The 26,443-nt window shown below is 38.1% G+C and overlaps 2 protein-coding genes across 2 annotated transcripts; both read right to left on the reverse strand.

The window, feature by feature from the left end:
- Window positions 1-17,242: 17,242 nt before the first annotated feature.
- Window positions 17,243-18,490, reverse strand: LOC311487147 (transcription factor HES-5-like). The gene is made up of 2 exons (XM_084543301.1): window positions 17,923-18,490; window positions 17,243-17,809 (listed from the first exon to the last, which is right to left on the reverse strand). The coding sequence occupies exons 1-2, from the start codon at window positions 18,043-18,045 to the stop codon at window positions 17,372-17,374; spliced, it is 561 nt and encodes a 186-aa protein (XP_084399427.1). The 5' UTR covers window positions 18,046-18,490; the 3' UTR covers window positions 17,243-17,371.
- Window positions 18,491-21,898: 3,408 nt separating this feature from the next.
- Window positions 21,899-23,277, reverse strand: LOC311487148 (transcription factor HES-5-like). Its single transcript, XM_084543302.1, has 2 exons — window positions 22,872-23,277; window positions 21,899-22,758 (listed from the first exon to the last, which is right to left on the reverse strand). The coding sequence occupies exons 1-2, from the start codon at window positions 22,992-22,994 to the stop codon at window positions 22,339-22,341; spliced, it is 543 nt and encodes a 180-aa protein (XP_084399428.1). The 5' UTR covers window positions 22,995-23,277; the 3' UTR covers window positions 21,899-22,338.
- Window positions 23,278-26,443: the final 3,166 nt, after the last annotated feature.

Here is a 26,443-nt window from a genome sequence, read left to right on the forward strand (position 1 = left end):
TCACATGCACAGAAATATTTGCAGATACACACACGTGCTCATGAAATATTTATTTTTTTATTTTTCACCAAACAAGTCAGTGCAACATATGCACAACAGATATATTTACATTGGAGTGAACTAAAATCTGCTCACAAAACAGTAAGCTAAAAAATACAATTGCAGAAAAAATGTGCAGAAAAAAAAAAAATAAATAAATAAAGAGGAAAGCAAAATAATTAGACAATTAGGTCTGGCCACAACGCCCCGTCAACATCGCACTCTCACCCTCCCTCTTCCTCTTCCTCTCTCAGCAATGTCTTCCATTGTTGTTGTAAAAGAAAAAAAGATGCTCACCTGTGGTCTTTTATTGCTTACTTCCTGATTGAAGTGTTAACAATTACATAACACCTATTTGGCCAGGTAGCACATATAGTGGCCAATGAGCTCATGTAGTGCGTCATTTTACAGTTTTTTTCAATCGCTAACAAGCGCTTACCCATACTTCAGATATTTTTTCTAAACTCTTAACACAGATTCACACCTACAAAACACAATTGGCCAAATGGATAATTTTCTTCTCAAAAACACATTTTGTTAAATATATACTAACTCTTCATTTCAAAATAGAACACATCTTTCTCTGCACACACCAACTTTATACCAAAACACTGGAAATATGACTCAAAATGAATTATTCTGTCAACGAATAACACTTGTTTTCACTTCACAAGGTACATGCGATGAATCAAAGTACACCGGGTTTCAAAATACTGGCTATTGTTGACATTACAAAAACTGCATGGACTTTTATGCTTCAGTTTTACAGGTATTTGCATGCAAAACATGCAATCCACTGTTTTTTACACTAAATATCTTGGTTGGGAACTGTATGTCCACATGTAATGTTCACATTCAAAAGCATTCCAGTAAAAAGCAAATCATTTTTTTTCCTTTACTGTTTACTACAGGAGGCACAGTAGAAATACTGTTTACTGTATGATAGACCAGAAAAAGTTTTACAGTATTGCTTACAGTGCAGCAACAAAATATCCATGAAACACACAAGAGCATTCAGAACAAAAAATACAACAGCAAAAAGCCCAAATAAAATGGAGGGGGGGGGGACTAAAAAAAGCACAAAATGACTGTATCTAATCTCTGCGATCTTCAGGGTTAGGCCACATGTTTTCATCAACATCGATAATGTGATTATCCAAGGCGATGCACCTGGGATAAAACTGCTTGGTATGTCGGATCCACCCTTGGCAATCATCAACTGTGATGTCCCTGCAGCCAGCATCCATGGCTTCAAGGAGGGACATCTGGTCATGTGGGTGATGGTCATAAACCTTCCACCTCCATGCAGAAAACAACTCCTCTATGGGGTTGAGGAAAGGTGAATAGGGTGGAAGGAAGAGACGTACCAGTCTTGGGTGGTGAAGAAGTAAACTTTGAAGGGACATTGAAATTGACACGTCTGGGGCAATTCCAGCCATATGTTGAACTCTCCTGCCTCTGCTCCCTTGCTGATCAGAGTTTCCTGATCATACTACCTGAGTGTCACTCCTTTGTCCTTTTGTCCTTTTGTTCTGACCACATATGGGAGCCATCTCTACCCCTCTACTGAGTTCACCCTCATGTGTAAAGTTGCCCTCGACTGGCCAATATGCAACCACACCTGGGGACAGGGTATATCTGTGCTCTGGCCCTACATTCAGGGTCAGTCTCCAGTCTCAGACCCACTCTGTGTCGGTAGGCTCACCATGACCTGGAACTCCAATAAACTTGCACCACTTCAGCAAACTTGGAACTAGACTTGGATTGTTTTCTTTCTTCAACAGCGGACTTCAAACCATGTTGTTAGCGATTGAAAAAAACGGTATTACAGTTTTTTTCAGTCGCTAACAAGCGTTTGTCCAATCAGTGGTCACATTTTCAAAACTCTAAACACAATTAGCACAGCATAGGTCTTTTGTGGCCATACCATTCACACATTTCATGTCGTTTTCACACAATATACAGTCAGTGAACACATTTCCACAATGCTTACATTTTCTTAACAGACCAGCTGTACCTCCCAACAAAATTATGGATTGTTTTTGTATTATTTACGAATGTTAACACACAACATCCAACAATAGCAAAAACAATATTCCAAACCTTAGATACAGTATAAAAACCTCTTCTTCCACAATGATATCAGTTCAAAAACAACATATCTCAGCTGATACAGTTTTTTTCAATCGCTAACAACATTGAAGTCCACTGATTAAGAAAAAAAACAATCCAAGTCTAGTTCCAAGTTTGCTGAAGTGGTGCAAGTTTATTGGCGTTCCAGGTCATGGTGAGCCTACCGACACAGAGTGGGTCCGAGACCGGAGACTGACCCTGAATGTAGGGCCAGAGCACAGATATACCCTGTCCCCAGGTGTGGTTGCATAATGGTCAGTCGAGGGCAACTTTATACAGGAGGGTGAACTCAGTGGAGGGGCAGAAATGGCTCCCATACGTGGTCAGAACAGAAGGACAAAAGGACAAAGGAGTGATACTCAGGTAGTATGATCAGGAAACTCTGATCAGCAGGGGAGCAGAGGCAGGAGAGATCAACATATGGCTGGAATTGCCCCAGACGTGTCAATTTCAACGTCCCTTCAAAGTTTACTTCTTCACCACCCAAGACTGGTACGTCTCTTCCTTCCACCCTATTCACCGTTCCTCAACCCCATAGAGGAGTTGTTTTCTGCATGGAGGTGGAAGGTTTATGACCATCACCCACATGGCCAGATGTCCGTCCTTGAAGCCATGGATGCTGGCTGCAGGAACATCACAGTTGATGATTGTCAAGGGTGGATCCGACATACCAAGTGGTTTTATCCCAGATGCATCGCCTTGGATAATATCAGATGCGATGTTGATGAAAACATGTGGCCTAACCCTGAAGATTGCAGAGATTAGATAGAGTAATTTTGTGCTTTTTTTTAGTCCCCCCCCCCCCCCCCCCCTTTTATTTGGGCTTTTTCCTGTTGTATTTTTTTGTTCAGAATGCTCTTGTGTGTTTCATGGATATTTTGTTGCTGCACTGTAAGCAATACTGTAAAACCTTTTCTGTTCTATCATACTGTAAACAGTATTTCTACTATACCTCCTGTAGTAAACAGTAAAGGAAAAAAAAATGATTTGCTTTTTACTGGAATGCTTTTGAATGTGAACAATACATGTGGACATACAGTTCCCAACCAAGAAATTTAGTGTCAAAAATGGTAGATTGCATGTTTTGCATGCAAATACCTGTAAAACTGAAGCATAAAAGTCTATGTAGTTTTTGTAATGTCAACAATAGTCAGTATTTTGAAACCTGGTGTACTTTGATTGACTGCATGTACCTTGTGAAGTGAAAACAAGTGTTATTCTTTGACAGAATAATTTAATTTTGAGTCATATTCCAGTGTTTTGGTATAAAGTTGGTGTGTGCAGAGAAAGATGTGTTCTATTTTGAAATGAAGAGTTAGTATATATTTAACAAAATGTGTTTTTGAGAAGAAAATTATCCATTTGGCCAATTGTGTTTTGTAGGTGTTAGTCTGTGTTAAGAGTTTAGAAAAAATATCTGAAGTATGGGTAAGCGCTTGTTAGCGATTGAAAAAAACTGTATCAGCTGAGATATGTTGTTTTTGAACTGATATCATTGTGGAAGAAGAGGTTTTTATACTGTATCTAAGGTTTGGAATATTGTTTTTGCTATTGTTGGATGTTGTGTGTTAACATTCGTAAATAATACAAAAACAATCCATAATTTTGTTGGGAGGTACAGCTGGTCTGTTAAGAAAATGTAAGCATTGTGGAAATGTGTTCACTGACTGCATATTGTGTGAAAACGACATGAAATGTGTGAATGGTATGGCCACAAAAGACCGATGCTGTGCTAATTGTGTTTAGAGTTTTGAAAATGTGACCACTGATTGGACAAACGCTTGTTAGCGACTGAAAAAAACTGTAAATGGCACTGTTTTGAAATCGCAAACATCTGACTTTATGTCAGATCGTTGTGTCTTATGCAGATAACCACGTTCAGTACACTTACAGTTTTTTCCAGTTGCTAACACAGTAAAATGACATGGATAGCACAAATATTTAAACTGACACATAGGGAGCAAAACCTCATCTCAAATCTCCAAAACTTTAAACACATTTTCTGCTTTACACACATTTTGCAATTCGAAATGGCACTTTTTAAGTGTACTGAACGTGGTTCTCTGCATAAGACACAACAATCTGACATAAAGTCACATGTGTGCGATTTGAAAACGCTGCCATTTACAGTTTTTCTCAGTTGCTAAAACACTAAAATCCATTGGCTGAAGAACGTTCTCAGTTGCTTGAACTCATTACAGTTTTTCTCAATTGCTAAAACACAATTTCTGAAACCTTGCTCCATTTTCTCAAAACCTTAAACACAAAACCTCAGCTTCAAGCACGATTTACAAAACCTCTGACTCCTCTTGCAAAATCAAACTTTCGCCTCAAAACAGTTTTACGTGTGCCCAAAATGAAACTTTCGCCTCAAAACAGTTTTACGTGTGCCCAAAATGAAACTTTCGCCTCAAAACAGTTTTACGTGTGCCCAAAATGAAACTTTGGCCTCAAAACAGTTTTACCTGTGCTCAAAATCAAACACTGCTCTCAAATAATAAACAAATTGCTCAAAATTACATACACTATCAAGCAGTCAGTAAACAATACACCAAAAAATAGAAAACACATTGTTCAAAACATATAGTTCTCAGGGAGAAGTACATTTTTAATCTCAAAACAAATTTCATATGTTTCTGTCATTATACAAAAAGCTCAAAATTGATCAGAAATTACTGTTTTGCTCTTTGCCTTTTTTTTGTTCTTCCTCCTTCTTGTACCCTTATTTTTACAGTGCTGTACCCTGCATCTCAAAAACTTTATCTCTGTGATACTGTAATTCTTGTTCTTTGATGATATGAACCTGTAACCAGTCGAAATCTATTGAGCAGTCAGTACTGAAAACAAATGGAAAGCACAATGTTCAGGGCCATACAATTTGTTTATTGTACCATATACAGCCAACAACATGGTCTATGATTGTTGCTCGAATTTCATCGGATAATTCCACTCTTTGTCTTCCTCTTCCTCTTCCTCTTCGTCCTCCTCTTTCTCTTTCTTGCCCTCCTCCTCTTTCTCCTCGTCCCCCACCTCGCATACGCACTCGTCCTTGTCCTCTCACATAAATTCTTCTGTCCATTCTCACACTTTCTCATTCCCACTTTCAACAACCTGTTTGCTCTCTGAACTGGCTTATATTGGTTGTCACATCATTTGAAACAAGTGAAATCAATTTTGACTGATTGTGTTCAATCAATGACATTTCTGCTCTCTTTATATGTAATTGTTGCCACTTGTGTTTACCAGTATGGATGACATGTGCATTAGAGTGCAGAATGTGTTTTAAGAATGAGAATGTGTTTAGAGTTTTGCTAAACCATGTGAAATGGTTTAAGGTATTGACAACAGACTGAACAGTTAGCTTAATGAGTTCAAGCAACTGAGAACTTTCTTCAGCCAATGGATTTTAGTGTTTTAGCAACTGAGAAAAACTGTAAGCTAACTGTTCAGTCTGTTGTCAATACCTTAAACCATTTCACATGGTTTAGCAAAACTCTAAACACATTCTCATTCTTAAAACACATTCTGCACTCTAATGCACATGTCATCCATACTGGTAAACACAAGTGGCAACAATTACATATAAAGAGAGCAGAAATGTCATTGATTGAACACAATCAGTCAAAACTGATTTCACTTCTTTCAAATGATGTGACAACCGATATAAGCCAGTTCAGAGAGCAAACAGGTTGTTGAAGGTGGGAAAATATTGCATGTGATGTCGATGAAGTGCTCTGGCCTGACCCAGCCCAAAGACAAGAAGAAGCCCATTGATCACATGTTTAGTTCTTTGATTTTTGTCACTTTCATTGTATACTGTAGCACAGTGCATTGTAGGCTGTATATGGTACAATAAACAAATTGTATGGCCCTGAACATTGTGCTTTCCATTTGTTTTCAGTACTGACTGCTCGATAGATTTTGACTGGTTACAGGTTCATATCATCAAAGAACAAGAATTACAGTATCACAGAGATAAAGTTTTTGAGATGCAGGGTACAGCACTGCAAAAATAAGGGTACAAGAAGGAGGAAGAACAAAAAAAAAATGCAAAGAGCAAAACATTAATTTCTGATCAATTTTGAGCTTTTTGTATAATGACAGAAACATATGAAATTTGTTTTGAGATTAAAAATGTACTTCTCCCTGAGAACTATATGTTTTGAACAATTTTTTTTTAATTTTTTGGTGTATTGTTTACTGACTGCTTGATAGTGTATGTAATTTTGAGCAATTTGTTTATTATTTGAGAGCAGTGTTAGATTTTGAGCACAGGTAAAACTGTTTTGAGGCCAAAGTTTCATTTTGGGCACAGGTAAAACTGTTTTGAGGCGAAAGTTTCATTTTGGGCACAGGTAAAACTGTTTTGAGGCGAAAGTTTGATTTTGCAAGAGGAGTCAGAGGTTTTGTAAATCGTGCTTGAAGCTGAGGTTTTGTGTTTAAGGTTTTGAGAAAATGGAGCAAGGTTTCAGAAATTGTGTTTTAGCAATTGAGAAAAACTGTAAAATGACCCACTACATGAGCTCATTGGCCACTATACGTGCTACCTGGCCAAATAGGTGTTATGTAATTGTTACAGTTTTTCTCAATTGCTAAAACACAATTTCTGAAACCTTGCTCCATTTTCTCAAAACCTTAAACAAAACCTCAGCTTCAAGCACGATTTACAAAACCTCTGACTCCTCTTGCAAAATCAAACTTTCGCCTCAAAACAGTTTTACCTGTGCTCAAAATCAAACACTGCTCTCAAATAATAAATAAATTGCTCAAAATTACATACACTATCAAGCAGTCAGTAAACAATACACCAAAAAATAGAAAACACATTGTTCAAAACATATAGTTCTCAGGGAGAACTACATTTTTAATCTCAAAACAAATTTCATATGTTTCTGTCATTATACAGAAAGCTCAAAATTGATCAGAAATTACTGTGTTTTGCTCTTTGCATTTTTTTTTTGTTCTTCCTCCTTCTTGTACCCTTATTTTTACAGTGCTGTACCCTGCATCTCAAAAACTTTATCTCTGTGATACTGTAATTCTTGTTCTTTGATGATATGAACCTGTAACCAGTCAAAATCTATTGAGCAGTCAGTACTGAAAACAAATGGAAAGCACAATGTTCAGGGCCATACAATTTGTTTATTGTGCCATATACAGCCTACAATGCACTGTGCTACAGTATACAATGAAAGTGACAAAAATCAAAGGACTAAACATGTGATCAATGAGCTTCTTCTTGTCTTTGGGCTGGGTCAGGCCAGAGCACTTCATCAACATCACATGCAATATTTTCCCACCTTCAACAACCTGTTTGCTCACTGAACTGGCTTATATCGGTTGTCACATCATTTGAAACAAGTGAAATCAATTTTGACTGATTGTGTTCAATCAATGACATTTCTGCTCTCTTTATATGTAATTGTTGCCACTTGTGTTTACCAGTATGGATGACATGTGCATTAGAGTGCAGAATGTGTCTTACAGTTTTTTGCAACCGCTATGACCCGTTGTTCAATACTTTTAACGCTTTTTCAAAACTTTTCACACAGTTACCACAACATCAGCCTGTGTGGGCTATACAATTAACACAATTCTTATTCTTTTGACACAAAATACACACATTTTACACGTTTAAAATTTGTTTTAACTCCTTTTACACACAAGCTCAATCAAGACCAAAACAGTAGATGTTAACTGGTGAATTTTCAATTGCTTTCACACGGTTTGTCAAAACAGAAAACCTCATGTTCAAAACTAATGGATTGAAGATTACATTGATCACAGCTGACGACTGCCAGGGCTGGAAAAGGCATGCAAAAAGATACTTCCCAAGATGCCTGGCCAGAGAAGACATCAGGTGTGATGTCGATGAAAATATGTGGCCCAATGCTGACGACCGAGCAGATTAGCTTTTCTTTTACAGTGATTTCTTCTGCTCCTTTTTCTTTTTGTGTATTTGACAATACAGTAATGAATGACAGCTAAATGCTGATTTATTTTTTTCCTCTTTACTGTAAGTCATTTTCATTTGCAATACAGTAAAGTGTTTACCGCAAATACTGTCATATACTGTCTTCTTCTTTCATAAACATTCTGCAAAGCTGCTTGGACATGGGTCGTTCACTTTTTGTACTGAGTGTTGTACAAAAAAAGGAACAAAATTCATGCCCAAAACTGAAAAATTAAGAACATCATCACAAACATTAATTTACATGTATGATCAATACAATAATCTGTTGATTGTAAAATAAAAAGGAAAAAAGTAGATTTGACACATGCAAAGTGATTCAGTTTGTGTTATTCCATCAGTTGTCAGTGTTTTTTATGACACTGTGCTGTGACTGACTAAATGTTTCTGTTGGAAGACAACATTTGTCAGTGCTTTGGTAGATTTGGTGAATTGTGTTAGTGTATTATTGTATTTTGGAAGTGTGTGTCTGTGTTTAGTTACACTGCGTGATTTTGAGCATGAAATTAACTGTTTGGGGAATTGTGTGTTTCAGGTGTGATGTGCGTTAACAGTTTTGAAAAAGTGTTTAAGGTTCTGACAAACGGGTCATAGCGGTTGTAAAAAACTGTAAGAATGAGAATGTGTTTAGAGTTTTGCTAAACCATGTGAAATGGTTTAAGGTATTGACAACAGACTGAACAGTTAGCTTAATGAGTTCAAGCAACTGAGAACTTTCTTCAGCCAATGGATTTTAGTGTTTTAGCAACTGAGAAAAACTGTAAATTCTTCTATCCATTCTCACACTTTCTCATTCCCACCTTCAACAACCTGTTTGCTCTCTGAACTGGCTTATACTGGTTGTCACATCATTTGAAAGAAGTGAAATCAATTTTGACTGATTGTGTTCAATCAATGACATTTCTGCTCTCTTTATATGTAATTGTTGCCACTTGTGTTTACCAGTATGGATGACATGTGCATTAGAGTGCAGAATGTGTTTTAAGAATGAGAATGTGTTTAGAGTTTTGCTAAACCATGTGAAATGGTTTAAGGTATTGACAACAGACTGAACAGTTAGCTTAATGAGTTCAAGCAACTGAGAACTTTCTTCAGCCAATGGATTTTAGTGTTTTAGCAACTGAGAAAAACTGTAACACTTCAATCAGGAAGTAAGCAATAAAAGACCACAGGTGAGCATCTTTTTTTCTTTTACAACAACAATGGAAGACATTGCTGAGAGAGGAAGAGGAAGAGGGAGGGTGAGAGTGCGATGTTGACGGGGCGTTGTGGCCAGACCTAACTGTCTGATTATTTTGCTTTCCTCTTTATTCTTTTTTTAAATTTTTTCTGCAATTGTATTTTTTAGCTTACTGTTTTGTGAGCATATTTTAGTTCATTCCAATGTAAATATATCTGCTGTGCATATGTTGCACTGACTTGTTTGGTGAAAAATAAAAAAATAAATATTTCATTAGCACGTGTGTGTATCTGCAAATATTTCTGTGTATGTGAACAATCTGAAGAATTCTCTACAGTTTGAACTATGTTAGCATTATGGCAAAGCATACTAAAGATGAGAGTGCTTTTCATTATGCCCAACAGTGTGTAGTTGGTTAGACAAAAATCTGTAATATGAATGAAGTATGTGCCATCAGGTGCAAAAGTTTGATTTTGGTTGCAGTGCTTCATTTTGCAGGATATATGAGGTATTTTGCAGTTTGGGTGTGTGGTTTGGTGAATTGTGTTAGTATTTTGATAAAACCAACCTAGTTTGCAAAATTGTGTTTAAGCAATTGAAACAAACTGTAAAAAGTGCCATTTTGAATTGCAAAATGTGTGTAAAACAGAAAATGTGTTTAAAGTTTTGGAGATTTGAGATGAGGTTTTGCTCCCTATGTGTCAGTTTAAATATTTGTGCTATCCATGTCATTTTAGTGTGTTAGCAACTGGAAAAAACTGTAACAGACAAGCTATACCTCCCAACAAAATTATGGATTGTTTTTGTATTACAGTTTTTTCTGATGGCTTAAACACTTACATTGATTCTTATAGCACAATTTCTAAAACTATTAATATTTATCACAAAACCTTTCACCGAGTTTGCAAAACTGAAAGCACAAACGCTGCTTTGCACTTAGTTTGCAATTTCGTAACAAACACTTTGTGTATGTGTAAATACAATTTACTGCACAGCACTCTTTTTGCAAAACTGTAAACACTGCTCACTGCTTTACACTCAATTTCCAGATGATCTACACACTCCTGTCAAAACTATACATATTTATGGCTATTATTTACGCAATTTTGCCAACTGTCAGGCCACATTGTCACATGTGAAAACTATTATCTATAATTATTTGACTTTGCAATCAGCCTGAGCACTATAAATAAGCCACAGGTAAGCCTTTTGTGTGGAGAACAATGGAAGGAGAAAGAAGAGTAAGAGGAGTGAGAGTAAGAGGAGGGCGAGGAAGAGGACGTGGAGGTGAAGAAGCAGGAGGACGAGGACGTGGACAAGGAAATGAATTTGGAGGAAGAGGAGGAGGAGGTGCAGAAGCAAGAGGGAGAGGAGGACAGCAAGGACGCGGAGGAGCACTTAGAGGAAGAGGACAACGAGGTGTGCTTAGAGGAAGAGGACGAGGAGGTGCAGAAGCACAAGGAGAAAGAGGAGAGGAAGGGCAAGGAGTACGAGTAAGAAATAGAATCACTGATGTCATCAGAGCTACAATAGTGGACCATGTCATAAACCATGGCATGAGCCTAAGGGAAGCTGGCCAACGGGTTCAACCCAACCTGAGCCGCTACACTGTAGCAGGCATCATAAGAACATTTCGAAATGAGAATCGGTTAGTACAGTATCTTCTTCATACTAAGTTTTACATTATGTATACTGTAATACAGTAGTGTCATATTCTTTTGAGAAACAATACTGTACATTTACTGTAAAAATACTGATATTGTTACTTTGTAGAATTGTTAGACGACCTGTAGCTGGGGGCAGAAGAAGACTATTCACGGCTGAACAAGAGACCTACATAGTGAATATGGTGTTGGCAAACAACTCAATAAGGCTACGAGAAATACAGCAGCACATACTAGAGGATGACACAACATTCGAGGACATAAATAATGTGAGCATCTCTGCATTATCTCGCTTACTGGCACGCAACCAAATAAAGATGAAGCAGATCTATAGGGTCCCATTTCAAAGAAACAGTGAACGTGTAAAACAACTGCGGTATGAATTTGTGCAGGTAAGCTTATCATTGGTACTGAATCTGGAAGTGCATACTGTGTGCTGTGCATGGGCCTGCTGTGCTGCATTTGTTTTGTCTTTTCCAGAGAGTGATGGAGCTAGAGGCAGATGCCATGGGTCATGAGCTGATTTTTGTGGATGAGGCAGGCTTTAACCTCAGCAAAACAAGAAGACGGGGAAGGAACATTATTGGACAACGTGCCATAATCAATGTCCCAGGACAGCGTGGTGGAAACATTACCATGTGTGCAGCCATCAGCCAAAACGGTGTTGTTCACCATCATGCAAATCTGGGCCCATACAACACTGCACACATTCTTACATTCCTGGACACCCTGCATGAAATATTCACTCTCATTCAGAGACCAGAGCAGACCAGGTATGTCGTCATATGGGACAATGTTAGTTTCCATCACGCTGTTCTGGTCCGCAACTGGTTTATCGATCACCCGCTCTTCATTGCGGTCTACCTCCCCCCTTACTCTCCATTCCTGAATCCAATTGAAGAGTTCTTCTCTTCTTGGCGCTGGAAGGTCTATGACCGTCGCCCCCATCAGCGCATAGCCCTTCTAGAGGCAATGGAGGAGGCATGCGTAGACATTGACCAGGTATCATGTCAGGCCTGGATACGACACTCGAGGAGATATTATCCCCGCTGCCTAGCAATGGAAGACATTGCATGTGATGTTGATGAAATTTTGTGGCCAGACCCCGTAAGAAGACAAGACTGATTTTTTTTTTCCTCAGTGATATTCTCCATTATATGTTTTTTTTTTGTGCCTTGACTTGAAAAACACACTTTATGTTTACGTATTTTGATGTGTGTAAATAAATATCCATACACTTTGACCCCTGTGTGTTACTGTACAAGGTACTGAAAACCGATATGCCCTGCACACAGGATAAGCAAAAGCCAAATGAGTTTTTCATTGTTACTGCCAGTGTGCAGTGGCTGCTTTGTGTGCTTACTGATATTATGGCTTGTGTGCACCATCGGATACAAAAATACTATTTTTGAAAGAGTGTGAACAGTTTAGCAAAAAGTGTTTATGCAATTAGTGCAAAAACGTGCTTTTGCAAGTAATCTAATGTGTTTTGCTATTTGGGTGAAAGGTTTTGTGATTTGTGTGTAGAGTTTTGCAAAAAAAGCCAAAAGTTTAAAAAATTGCATCTAAGCTATCAGAAAAAACTGTATTTACGAATGTTAAAACACAACATCCCACAATAGCAAAAACAATATTCCAAACCTGAGATACAGTATAAAAACCTCTGCTTCTGCAATGATATCAGTTCAAAAACAATATATCTCAGCTCATTTTTTTTCAATCGCTAAAAAGCGCTTACCCATACTTCAGATACTTTTTCTAAACTCTTAACACAGAAAATTGAATAACTGACACACAGCTGATTTATGTTGGGTAAATTGGGCCAACCACAGCTGATTCCAGTCTGGCTTAGACTCAGTGGCAGGGGTTATATAGAGAACTTTGAGGAGTGATGTTTTTGGAAACAGAAAAAGACAAACACTGTAATGTCTGGACGAGGAAGAGTAAGAGCACGGGGCCCAGGGAGAAGAGCAGGCCCAGTGAGAGATGCAGTGAGAGGTGCAGGAGCAGTGAGAGGAGCAGGGCCAGGGAGAAGGGCAGGCCCAGTGAGAGATGCAGTGAGAAGAGCAGGGCCAGGGAGAAGAGCAGGCCCAAGGAGAGGGCAAGGTAGAGGTGTAGAATGCATTGTGGTGGCATTCCAAGGGCTGCAAGAACAGTAGTCAGTGATGAAATTCGTGCCACTATCATTGACCATGTAATCAACCACGGTCTTTCAGTAAGAGAGGCTGGTGAAAGAGTGCAGCCCAATTTGAGGCGCTCAACGGTTGCCTCCATTATACGCATCTTTCAACAAACCAACAGGTAAGTATTGCATTTTACATGGGTTGTTTCTTTTCTCACTTGACATGTCAATAACACCATACAGTAATGCATATGTTGATTTTTTTGTCCCTCTAAAGAATGCAACTTCTTCCTCCCTCTGGGGGAAGAGGAAAGCTCCTCAATAATGATCAAGAGCTTGCCATTATAGAAATGGTTGTTGCAAATAATGAAATAAAACTGCATGAAATTCAAACTAGAATTGTGGAGGACCATGAGATATTTGACAATATCAATAGCATCAGCCTCACAACCATTACGCGGACATTGTGCAAACACAGAGTGCGGATGAAGCAGCTCTATACTGTTCCCTTTGAGAGGATCAGTGAGAGAGTCAAGGAGCTACGACGACAATATGTCCAGGTATAGTGTATATTCAATTCAATGTCCAGTTCTATAAGCTTTGCACCTACACAGTAATAGGTTACAGTACAGTATGGTATGATGATAATGACATGATGTACATAAACTTTGTTTCAGACAGTTATGGAATTGGAGGCCAACCAGAACCCTCATGAATTCATATACGTAGATGAGGCAGGATTCAATCTGGCCAAAAGGCGTCGACGTGGAAGAAATGTAATTGGAAAAAGGGCCACAGTTGATGTGCCAGGACAGAGAGAGGCAAACATTACCATGTGTGCAGCAATTGCAAATGCAGGCTTACTCCTTCACAGATGTCAGGTTGGACCCTACAATACCGAGCACCTCCTTGCTTTTCTCAATGATCTCCACCAGCGCCTGGTTTCAGAGCAGGGTCAGGAGGGTGAAAACATGAGGACTTTTGTAATCACCTGGGACAGTGTGGCTTTCCATCATTCGCAAGCAACAACAACATGGTTTGAAGTCCACCCAAGACTGGTACGTCTCTTCCTTCCACCCTATTCACCTTTCCTCAACCCCATAGAGGAGTTCTTTTCTGCATGGAGGTGGAAGGTTTATGACCATCAGCCACATGACCAAATGTCCCTCCTTGAAGCCATGGATGCTGGCTGCAGGGACATCACAGTTGATGATTGCCAAGGGTGGAGCCGACATAGCAAGCGGTTTTATCCCAGGTGCATTGCCTTGGATAATATCAGATGCGATGTTGATGAAAACATGTGGCCTAACCCTGAAGATCGCAGAGATTAGATACAGCAATTTTGTGCTTTTTTTAGTTCACCCTTTTTTCAGTTCTGGGCTTTTTGCTGTTGTTATTTTGTTCAGAATGCTCTTGTGTTTGTTCACTGTAAGTAATACTGTAAAACTTTTTCTGTTCTATCATACTGTAAACAGTATTTTTACTGTACCTCCTGTAGTAAACAGTAAAGGATAAAAAAAATGATTTGCTTTTTACTGGAATGCTTTTGAATGTGAACATTACATGTGGACATACAGTTCCCAACCAAGAAATTTAGTGTAAAAATGGTGGATTGCATGTTTTGCATGCAAATATACCTGTAAAACTGAAACATAAAAGTCTATGCAGTTTTTGTAATGTCAACAATAGCCAGTATTTTAAAACCTGGTGTATTTTGATTGACCTTGTGAAGTGAAAACAAGTGTTATTCTTTGACAGAATTTCATTTTGAGTCAGATTTCCAGTGCTTTGGTAAAGTTAGTGTGTGCAGAGAAAGATGTGTTCTATTTTGAAATGAAGAGTTAGTATATATTTAACAAAATGTGTTTTTGAGAAGAAAATTATCCATTTGGCCAATTGTGTGAGTCTGTGTTAAGAGTTTAGAAAAAAGATCTGAAGTATGGGTAAGCGCTTGTTAGCGATTGTAAAAAAAATGTAAAATGGGATTGTCTTTGGCAAAGCAGGACTCTGTGTTTTAATTCTACTTCTTCGTTTTAGACTCTTTAAACAATGTAACTGAGAATTTACCTTATACACATATGTATAAGTGTAATAATTCACCTTCTTCAATAATCCATTATTTTTACACCATCAGCATTGACTCACTGAGATTCAAGATTCAAGATTCAAAATTTCTTTATTGTCAATTTTTCAATATGTTCACAACATACAGAAAAATCGAAAAAACGTTTCTCTCTCTTCTCACACAATAAAAAAAAGAAAAACCTAAATAGACCTGAAGTGGATGAAGTGGCAGTGAAACAGTTACGATGTAAACATTCTGTATAAATATAAAACGAGGAGAGAGAGGGGCCACTGCATCCATACGCGCCGCCATCTAGGCTAAAAAAAAAAACAAAACAGGAGATTAACAAGGAGGCACAATATTTCCACAAACCTCACACTTTTCTTTCTGATATTTCTAATGAACAATCTTTTGCTTTATTTAGAACGACTCAGACTGATAATGCTGTATTTTTAGAAACTTGTTAGTTTAGTTTCCATGGTAACAGGAGATTTTAAATCACACCAAATCTCATGACCTATTATCAGTATCTCAATACCCATCTGTTGTACATGATCACTTTTAACTACTTTCATAACTGTTGGTGTTGGTTGATATTTCTTCAATAGAGTACTAACTTTAGCAACAAGCAGGCTTTCCTTTTGATCCCACCATACTCCCCCTAACCCTCTATCTGTTCAGGACAGAGGTCAGCATTTATTGTCCCATTGGGGATGTGTGAGTGAGTTTCCTCTGGTTTCCCACACTCTGTCTTTTGACTGCTTTCACTGGAGGAACAATAGAAGTGTGTCTCCTTACCCATCACATCAGGAGACAATAGTTATTTTAAAGTTAAGGCATTCCACCACCTGGAACTGAGGACTGCTCTAAAATGATGACTGAGCTATTCGTTCATCTTGATTCTCAAGTAGAGGTGCAATGAAAATATCTCCACTACCTGTGATCACTTACATCCACCTTCTGCATATAAATAGAGTGACATAGATAATAAGACTTCATCAGATTTCTCCATCAGTCCATCTCAACACATAATATTCTTAGATTTAAACTAAAACGAGGCTGCAGGTGTATTTATGAGAACACACTTATCTTCCAGATGTGAATCCTGATGTTGGACAGTGAATTGTAGACTGATATTGCAGCACTCTGTTAGTTATGTTTGAAGAATGTTAAAAAAGACACATGAAGAAATGATCCTTAATCATAGTGAGACAACTAGGCTTTAGAAGAAATGATATGTAAACATAGACATTCATTAGATTTCAGTGATTTTATTATTCACATGAACTCAGTGTTAGTTCATGAAAACTCCAACTGGAGTCAGATGGACGTGATGATACATCACAACTATAACTTGGTGGCATCTCCAAGACTCTGTACTCAAAATGAGTGGAGGAACAGTCGTCTTTACAAAAGACACAAACATCATGAGAAGAATCATCATTCAGTTTGACATAAAACATATTTCAAAATAAACACAATCTGCACTTTATAACAAAGACAGAGAGAAAACTGATCTTAGAACAGATCATGTTAAAATCATCACAAAGTGATGTGAGCAGGTTAAAACCAAGTGAAGTCAATACATTTTCTGAAAAGAAAAATTCACTGTCTTTATAATCCACACAGTTTCATGTTATTAGATATCCTTTTAAAGAAAAGGAAACAAATACATCAGATCTTAAAACAGATCAGTGCTAAATAATCAAAGAGCTTAAATTAAGTCAGTTTCAAGAATGTCCAGAAAAGGGACAATTAAATGTTTTTATCAAAATAATAAAACTCAGGAAGTAATAAACTTCATTTCATCATGTATCACCACAAAGTGATGATGGAATACAATCACAGCAAATGATCATTAGCTTTACTTTCATTTAAACCAAATAAATGACAAAGGTTCTTTCTTAATATGAAAGATAATGTTTTTTTTGTTTCACTGTTTCCATAGGAAATGTTTGTTTTTTTAGTAATCAACCTCCTGTTCCTACAGAAGAACAAGTTCTTAAATTTCATAGATTTCAGTTCCTGTAATCTTTGACCAACATGGTCTTTTAATCTCATCTGTTGTCCCGATCTTTTCTTTCTTAACATGAAAGATATTGTTGCTGTGATTTCCTCAGGAAATGCCATCTTGCAGAAAGATGAAAAGCACTAATATAAACCTTCTGTCCATACAGAAGAACAAGTCTGTAGGTGTCTACCACGGCCTCCAGAGGGAGGTGTTGACTGGTCTCTTGTCTTTGGTGATGCTGGTCTGGACTGTGGAGCTCAGAGGAGAGAAGTCAGCCTCTCTCAGGTTCTTCTCAGAGGAAGACTGCAGCTTGTTGATGTGGTTCATCAGTCTTCTCTGGGACTGACTGTTCACTTCCTCCCTGGACAGGAAGTGCACCACCTGTTGGACACACATGGAGTAGCCCTGATCAACAGAGTCCACAGTTTGATGCTGCTGCTGCTTCTGCTGCTGCTGCTGCTGCAGTAGTCTCAGGAAGTAAACTGTCATCTTCAGGATGTCTGCTTTCTCCATCTTGGAGTCTGGCTGCTGTTTGAGGAACTCTGGACCCAGGAGAGACTTGAGCTGCTCAATGCTGCTGTTGATTCGCTCTCTGCGTAACTTCTCCACCAGAGGCTTTCTGAGCTACAGGAAGAAGTAGAAAGTCATTAATCAACTTGTTCTGGAGTGTAGAGTTGGTATCAACAAGTACAAAGCTTCATCAATGATGTTTGAGTCTCTATGAATCTTCAATTTACCTTGTGGGTCAGAGTGAGTTGTTCCTGATAGTTGGTCATTGCTGCAGTGATTGTAGGTGCCATGTCTGGATCTATGTGTTGTAGAGGTCTCTGTAGAGAGAATCTGATCTCTGCTGGCTTCATCCCTCCTATTTATACTCCCACATCTCCATATGAATGCGTGGGTCTTGGTCTGGTTGATGTTTCCCACAGTGTGAACCAATCAGAGAGCTGGAGAAAAGAAAAAGGAAATCTGGCCTGACACATGCTCAGTGGTCATATTAGTGGGTGACAATAGTGAGATCTCAGGGGAACAGGTGGAGGAGGTCTGTGTAGATCTGGGAAAGTGGTGACCCTGTAGAGAGAGCTGATCTGATGTCTGATGCTGGGATCAATGACTTTGACTGAGCACACGCTCATCATCTCATTACACCTATGAAATCACTCTTTAGAGAGAGTTCTGTTTATTTTCTGGAGAATCTCTATCATTGTCGCTACCAAAACATTCATCCACCACTTGGTGTTTTTATGTTTAGATATCCTAATATTTAGAATATTTTTTAATACCAAAACCGTCTTTTGTATATAGTCTATGAATTATACACTTTCAGTTGTGTAATTTCCAAATTCTTCTATTTAAGAAGAAAAACAAATCAGTATTTTATCAGTGCTGTGTTTTAACTGAGACAAAGTTATGTTGTCCAGATGTAGCAGGTGTGTTTTCTGTCTTGTGGTTTGTCGTTGGTGTGAGCAGAAAGTTTCTCTCAGTTTCCCACAGTCGGTCTGTGAATGATGTGGTCAGTGCACTACAAAAGGACTTTGAAAGGAGCTTTTGTGATGTTTGCTGGTCGTGTGCTGTAACAGAGACAGAGCCTGACGTCACCAACCATCTGGAGGGAAACAACGTGATTGGTTACCTCGGCCATTTTCATTCAAATCTTGAGATACAGTTAAAAATAGAACAATTATCAACAGTTACGTAACATTTCCTCTGACATTGCTTTAATTAGTAGTCGCAGAAAGTTTTAACTTCAGCTCAACATGAAACCTTTCTGTCATCAACTAGTTTAATATGTCTCTACATGAAGGGGTGATCGACGCAGCTGTTTCATGAAGTGTGCCAAATCCCTGTGGACAATAAGTCGGGTGCTGGTGTTGTTAAAGATGCAAATCAACTTGAACTGTGACTCTGGTCTTCAGACCTTTCTCACACTCTTTCCGTGCATGAAATAAATACACAAGCAGTTAATACAACAGACCAGCAGAGGAATGAGTCTCATTATGTAAAAGTTAATGAGTTACAAGGAAGGTTGAACAAGAATGAAATTCATTTTTAGAACGATATACAGAATCATAACATATGTCCAGGATCATCCTGTTGGTATTAAGAGTCAGCTTTGTGAGAAGGAATGTTTTTTAAACATCATCTTCAGCATACAGATTAAATTATAGTTCGGCCTGACATGTGATAACAAAATATTCTAAATCCAAAACATGTCCTCTTGGTCATTTGGCACATTGTCTCAGTGGTGATTCTCTGTAGATAGTTTCACATTTGCAACACTGACATGAAACAGATAACAGTTTCTTTCACTTCAGTCATATTGTCTTCTAATGTCTCTTCAGGGCAGAGGTCTGCCTCTATTGTCCCACTGGGGCTCTGTGAGTGAGTTTTCTCTGGTTTCCCACAATCTGACACTTTACTGCTTTTGCTGGAGGATCAATACAAGTGTGTCTCAGTGTGTCTCATTATTCATCACATTAGCTGCAGTGTCCTAAAAGGACACACACTGTCCTAGATCAGATCCGATTCCTGACGATGGGATCAATGACTTTGACTGAGCACACACTCATCATCCCATCACATATGTGGCAGAATCACAACAGATTTCCTCCAGGATGAGATATTTTGTATAACGTCATGAAACTAAAGTAAAAAGTTACTGAAAATCGACTTTTGTTTCAAGTGCCTCTGTCGCACTACAATCTATATCTAGTACCTAACCCACATGATATCATAATTTCATTTGATAAAATATGATCTTTAGACTGTGATCCCCATGAAGTATTGAGTTGTTGTTATGTAGCACGATCTTAAGACTTTCGCCCTGTTGTCAGTGTGAGTAGAAAAGTAAATTGAGTTTCCCACACTGACTCATTCATTTCTGTGACCAATGAACCACTAAAAGACTTTGAATGAAGCTTTTGAAACTGGACGTGTGTTGTAGTAAAAAAGGAACCTGACGTCACCAACCATCTGGAGGGAAAGAACACTACTGACTGACTGTGAGCGTCTGGAAAGTTTGAAACGACGATGAAAACTTTGTCATTCTGACAGCCAATATTTTGATTTAGGCTAATTTTAGTACAGTACTTGGTGGTGATTTAGTTTGTTTGTTTGTACTTTTTACAGCTCCTCAATATTTGATATCAATGTGTGAAGTTAAAATTGGATGGAATGTAAACAGAGTCAAGTATGTCACTGAAATGACTGGAGAAATCCTTAGTGTGTCTCTGTCCTTTCACAAATGAAACTCACAAACAGAAATTTATATATATGTAATTAGACAACTTATCTCTATCTTTAGCAAATAAAAGCAAGTAAAAAATGAATATTTGTTTTGGGACATATCAGGAAGTTTCCATTTGGAACTTCAGACTCCCTGTTGACCTTTGTTTCTTCAGGGCAGAGGTCTGGATCTATTGTCCTCCAATGGCTCTGTGAGTGGGTTTCCTCTGGTTTCCCACACTCTGTCTTTTGACTGCTTTCACTGGAGGAACAATAGAAGTGTGTCTCCTTACCAATCACATCAGGAGACAATAGTTATTTTAAAGTTTAGGCATTCCACCACCCGGAACTGAGGACTGCTCTAAAATGATGACTCAGCTATTTGTTCATCTTGATTCTTAAGAAGAGGTGCAATGAAAATATCTCAACTAGCTGTGACCACTTACATTCACCTTCTGCATATAAATAGAGTGACATAGATGATAAGACTTCATCAGATTTCTCCATCAGTCCATCTCAACACATAATATTCTTAGATTTAAACTAAAACGAGGCTGCAGGTGTATTTATGAGAACACACTTATCTTCCAGATGTGAATCCTGATGTTGGACAGTGAATTATAGACTGATATTGCAGCACTCTGTTAGTTATGTTTGAAGAATGTTAAAATAGACACATGAAGAAATTATCCTTAATCATAGTGAGACAACTAGGCTTTAGAAGAAATGATGTGTAAACATAGACATTCATTAGATTTCAGTGATTTTATTATTCACATGAACTCAGTGTTAGTTCATGAAAACTCCAACTGGAGTCAGATGGACGTGATGATACATCACAACAATAACTTGGTGACATCTCCAAGACTCTGTACTCAAAATGAGTGGAGGAACAGTCGTCTTTATAAAAGACGCGAACATCATGAGAAGAATCATCATTCAGTTTGACATAAAACATATTTCAAAATAAACACAATCTGCACTTTATAACAAAGACAGAGAGAAAACTGATCTTAGAACAGATCATGTTAAAATCATCACAAAGTGATGTAAGCAGGTTAAAACCAAGTGAAGTCAATACATTTTCTGAAAAGAAAAGTTCACTGTCTTTATAATCCACACAGTTTCATGTTATTAGATATCCTTTTAAAGAAAAGGAAACAAATACATTTAGATCTTAAAACAGATCAGTGCTAAATAATCAAAGAGATTAAAATTAAGTCAGTTTCAAGAATGTCCAGAAAAGGGACAATTAAATGTTTTCATCAAAATAATATAATTCAGGAAGTAATAAACTTCATTTCATCATGTATCACCACAAAGTGATGATGGAACCTTTGTCATTAGCTTTACTTTCATTTAAACCTAATAAATGACAAAGGTTCTTTCTTAATATGAAAGATAATGTTTTCTTGTTTCACTGTTTCCATAGGAAATGTTTGTTTTTTTAAATAATCAGCCTTCTGTTTCTACAGAAGAACAAGTCCTTAAATTTCATAGAATTCAGTTCCTGTCGTCTTTGACCAACATGGTCTTTTCATTTCGTCTGTTAAATGACGAGATGTTTTCTTTCTTAACATGAAAGATATTGTTGCTGTCGTTTCTTCAAGCACTAATATGAACCTTCTGTTCCTACAGAAGAACAAGTCTTTAAATTTCATGGAATTCAGTTCCTGTAATCTTGGACCAACATGGTCTTTTCATCTCGTCTGTTGCATGACAAGATGTTTTCTTTCTTAACATGAAAGATATTGTTGCTGTGATTTCCTCAGGAAATGTCATCTTGCAGAAAGATGAAAAGCACTAATATAAACCTTCTGTACATACAGAAGAACAAGTCCATAATATTTCAAAGCATTCAGTCCAGTAATATTTGACCAATGTGGTCGTTTAAATTTAGTCTGGTAGTAACTCCAGTCTGTAGGTGTCTACCACGGCCTCCAGAGGGAGCTGTTGACTGGACTCTTGTCTTTGGTGATGCTGGTCTGGACTGTGGAGCTCAAAGCAGAGAAGTCACCCTCTCTCAGGTTCTTCTCAGAGGAAGACTGCAGCTTGTTGAAGTGGTTCATCAGTCTTCTCTGGGACTGAGTGTTCACCTCCTCCTTGGACAAGAAGTGCACCACCTGTTGGACACACCTGGAGTAGCCCTGATCAACAGAGTCCACAGTTTGATGCTGCTGCTGCTGCAGTAGTCTCAGGAAGTAAACTGTCATCTCCAGGATGTCTGCTTTCTTCATCTTGGAGTCTGGCTGCTGTTTGAGGAACTCTGGACCCAGGAGAGACTTGAGCTGCTCAATGCTGCTGTTGATTCGATCTCTTTGTAACTTCTCCACCAGAGGCTTTCTGAGCTACAGGAAGAAGAGGAAAGTCATTAATCAACTTGTTCTGGAGTGTATAGTTGGTATCAACAAGTACAAAGCTTCATCAATGATGTTTGAGTCTCTATGAATCTTCAATTTACCTTGTGGGTCAGAGTGAGATGTTCCTGAGAGTTGGTCATTGCTGCAGTGATTGTAGGTGCCATGTCTGGATCTGTGTGTTGTAGAGGTCTCTGTAGAGAGAATCTGATCTCTGCTGGCTTCATCCCTCCTATTTATACTCCCACATCTCCATATGAATGTGTGGGTCTTGGTCTGGTTGATGTTTCCCACAGTGTGAACCAATCAGAGAGCTGGAGAAAAGAAAAAGGAAATCTGGCCTGACACATGCTCAGTGGTCATATTAGTGGGTGACAATAGTGAGATCTCAGGGGAACAGGTGGAGGAGGTCTGTGTAGATCTGGGAAAGTGGTGACCCTGTAGAGAGAGCTGATCTGATGCCTGATGCTGGGATCAATGACTTTGACTGAGCACACGCTCATCATCTCATTACACCTATAAAATCACTCTTCAGAGGGAGTTCTGTTGATTTTCTGGAGAATCTCTATCATTGTCTCTATAAAAATATTCATCCACCATTTGGTGGTTTTATGTTTAGATATCCTAATATTTAGAATCAGTTATAATACCATGACGGTCTTTTGTATATAGTCTATGAATTATACACTTTCAGTTGTGTAATTTCCAAATTCTTCTATTTAAAAAGTAAAACAAATCAGTATTTTATCAGTGCTGTGTTTTAACTGAGACAAAGTCATGTTGTCCAGATGTAACAGGTGTGTTTTCTGTCTTGTGGTTTGTCGTTGGTGTGAGCAGAAAGTTTCTCTCAGTTTCCCACAGTCGGTCTTTGAATGATGTGGTCAGTGCACTACAAAAGGACTTTGAAAGGAGCTTTTGTGATGTTTGCTGGTCGTGTGCTGTAACAGAGACAGAGCCTGACGTCACCAACCATCTGGAGGGAAACAACGTGATTGATTACCTCAGCCATTTTCATTCAAATCTTGATATACAGTTAAAAATAGTCATGTAACATTTTCTCTGACATTGCTTTAATTAGTAGTCGCAGAAAGTTTTAACTTCAGCTCAACATGAAACCTTTCTGTCATCAACTAGTTTAATATGTCTCTACATGAAGGGGTGATCGACGCAGCTGTTTCATGAAGTGTGCCAAATCCCTGTGGACAATAAGTCGGGTGCTGGTGTTGATAAAGATGCAAATCAACTTGAACTGTGACTCTGGTCTTCAGACCTTTCTCACACTCTTTCCGTGCATGAAATAAATACACAAGCAGTTAATACAAGAGACCAGCAGAGGAATGAGTCTCATTATGTAAAAGTTAATGAGTTACAAGGAAGGTTGAACAAGAATAAAATTCATTTTTAGAACGATATACAGAATCATAACATATGTCCAGGATCATCCTGTTGGTATTAAGAGTCAGCTTTGTGAGAAGGAATGTTTTTTAAACATCATCTTCAGCATACAGATTAAATTATAGTTCGGCCTAACATGTAATGTGACTGACATGTGATAACAAAATATTCTAAATCCAAAACATGTCCTCTTGGTCATTTGGCACATTGTCTCAGTGGTGATTCTCTGTAGATAGTTTCACATTTGCAACACTGACATGAAACAGATAACAGTTTCTTTCACTTCAGTCATATTGTCTTCTAATGTCTCTTCAGGGCAGAGGTCTGCCTCTATTGTCCCACTGGGGCTCTGTGAGTGAGTTTTCTCTGGTTTCCCACAATCTGACACTTTACTGCTTTTGCTGGAGGATCAATACAAGTGTGTCTCAGTGTGTCTCATTATTCATCACATTAGCTGCAGTGTGTGTCCTCTTTTAGGACACAACACTTGAACAACCTTACATTTTTGTCATTCCAACACGTCAAACTGGTGGTTTCATCAAAATTATGATAAGTTTGTCTTGACTAAGGTTTGATCATTTATGAGTAAGGGTGCTCCAATTAATCAGCCACTGATCATTAACTATATCTATATCTGATCAGATCAGAGCAGATCAGATCCGATGCCTGACGATGGGATCAATGACTTTGACTGAGCACACACTCATCATCCCATCACATATGTGGCAGAATCACAACAGATTTCCTCCAGGATGAGATGTTTTGTATAACGTCATGGAACTAAAGTAAAAAGTTACTGAAAATCGACTTTTGTTTCAAGTGCCTCTGTCGCACTACAATCTATATCTAGTACCTAACCCACATGATATCATAATTTCATTTGATAAAATATGATCTTTAGACTGTGATCCCCATGAAGTATTGAATTGTTGTTATGTAGCACGATCTTAAGACTTTCGCCCTGTTGTCAGTGTGAGGAGAAAAGTGAATTCAGTTTCCCACACTGACTCATTCATTTCTGTGACCAATGAACCACTAAAAGACTTTGAATGAAGCTTTTGAAACTGGACGTGTGTTGTAGTAGAAAAGGAGCCTGACGTCACCAACCATCTGGAGGGAAAGAACACCACTGACTGACTGTGAGCGTCTGGAAAGTTTGAAACGACGATGAAAACTTTGTCATTCCGACAGCCAATATTTTGATTTAGGCTAATTTTAGTACAGTACTTGGTGGTGATTTAGTTTGTTTGTTTGTACTTTTTACAGCTCCTCAATATTTGATATCAATGTGTGAAGTTAAAATTGGATGGAATGTAAACAGAGTCAAGTATGTCACTGAAATGACTGGAGAAATCCTTAGTGTGTCTCTATCCTTTCAAAAATGAAACTCACAAACAGAAATTTATATATATGTAATTAGATAACTTATCTCTACCTTTAGCAAATAAAAGCAAGAAAAAATTGATTATTTGATTTGGGACATATCAGGAAGTTTCCATTTGGAACTTCAGGCTCCCTGTTGACCTTTGTCTCTTCAGGGCAGAGGTCTGGATCAATTGTCCTCCAATGGCTCTGTGAGTGGGTTTCCTCTGGTTTCCCACACTCTGTCTTTTGACTGCTTTCACTGGAGGAACAATAGAAGTGTGTCTCCTTACCCATCACATCAGGAGACAATAGTTATTTTAAAGTTTAGGCATTCCACCACCCGGAACTGAGGACTGCTCTAAAATGATGACTCAGCTATTTGTTCATCTTGATTCTTAAGAAGAGGTGCAATGAAAATATCTCCACTAGCTGTGATCACTTACATTCACCTTCTGCATATAAATAGAGCGACATAGATAATAAGACTTCATCAGATTTCTCCATCAGTCCATCTCAACACATAATATTCTTAGATTTAAACTAAAACGAGGCTGCAGGTGTATTTATGAGAACACACTTATCTTCCAGATGTGAATCCTGATGTTGGACAGTGAATTATAGACTGATATTGCAGCACTCTGTTAGTTATGTTTGAAGAATGTTAAAATAGACACATGAAGAAATGATCCTTAATCATAGTGAGACAACTAGGCTTTAGAAGAAATTATATGTAAACACAGACATTCATTAGATTTCAGTGATTTTATTATTCACATGAACTCAGTGTTAGTTCATGAAAACTCCAACTGGAGTCAGATGGACGTGATGATACATCACAACTATAACTTGGTGGCATCTCCAAGACTCTGTACTCAAAATGAGTGGAGGAACAGTCGTCTTTACAAAAGACACAAAC

Source organism: Chelon labrosus, assembly GCF_963514085.1.
Source record: "Chelon labrosus genome assembly, chromosome: 4".
NCBI lineage: Eukaryota > Metazoa > Chordata > Actinopteri > Mugiliformes > Mugilidae > Chelon > Chelon labrosus.

Bases quoted from the DNA above. Each gene is read 5' to 3' on its own strand.
- LOC311487147 (XM_084543301.1), bottom strand. From the start codon at position 18,045: ATGAAGCCAGCAGAGATCAGATTCTCTCTACAGAGACCTCTACAACAC. The intron at 17,810-17,922 runs GTAAATTGAAGA...TTCTTCCTGTAG, and splicing joins AACTCACTCTGACCCACAAG to CTCAGAAAGCCTCTGGTGGA.
- LOC311487148 (XM_084543302.1), bottom strand. From the start codon at position 22,994: ATGAAGCCAGCAGAGATCAGATTCTCTCTACAGAGACCTCTACAACAC. The intron at 22,759-22,871 runs GTAAATTGAAGA...TTCTTCCTGTAG, and splicing joins ATCTCACTCTGACCCACAAG to CTCAGAAAGCCTCTGGTGGA.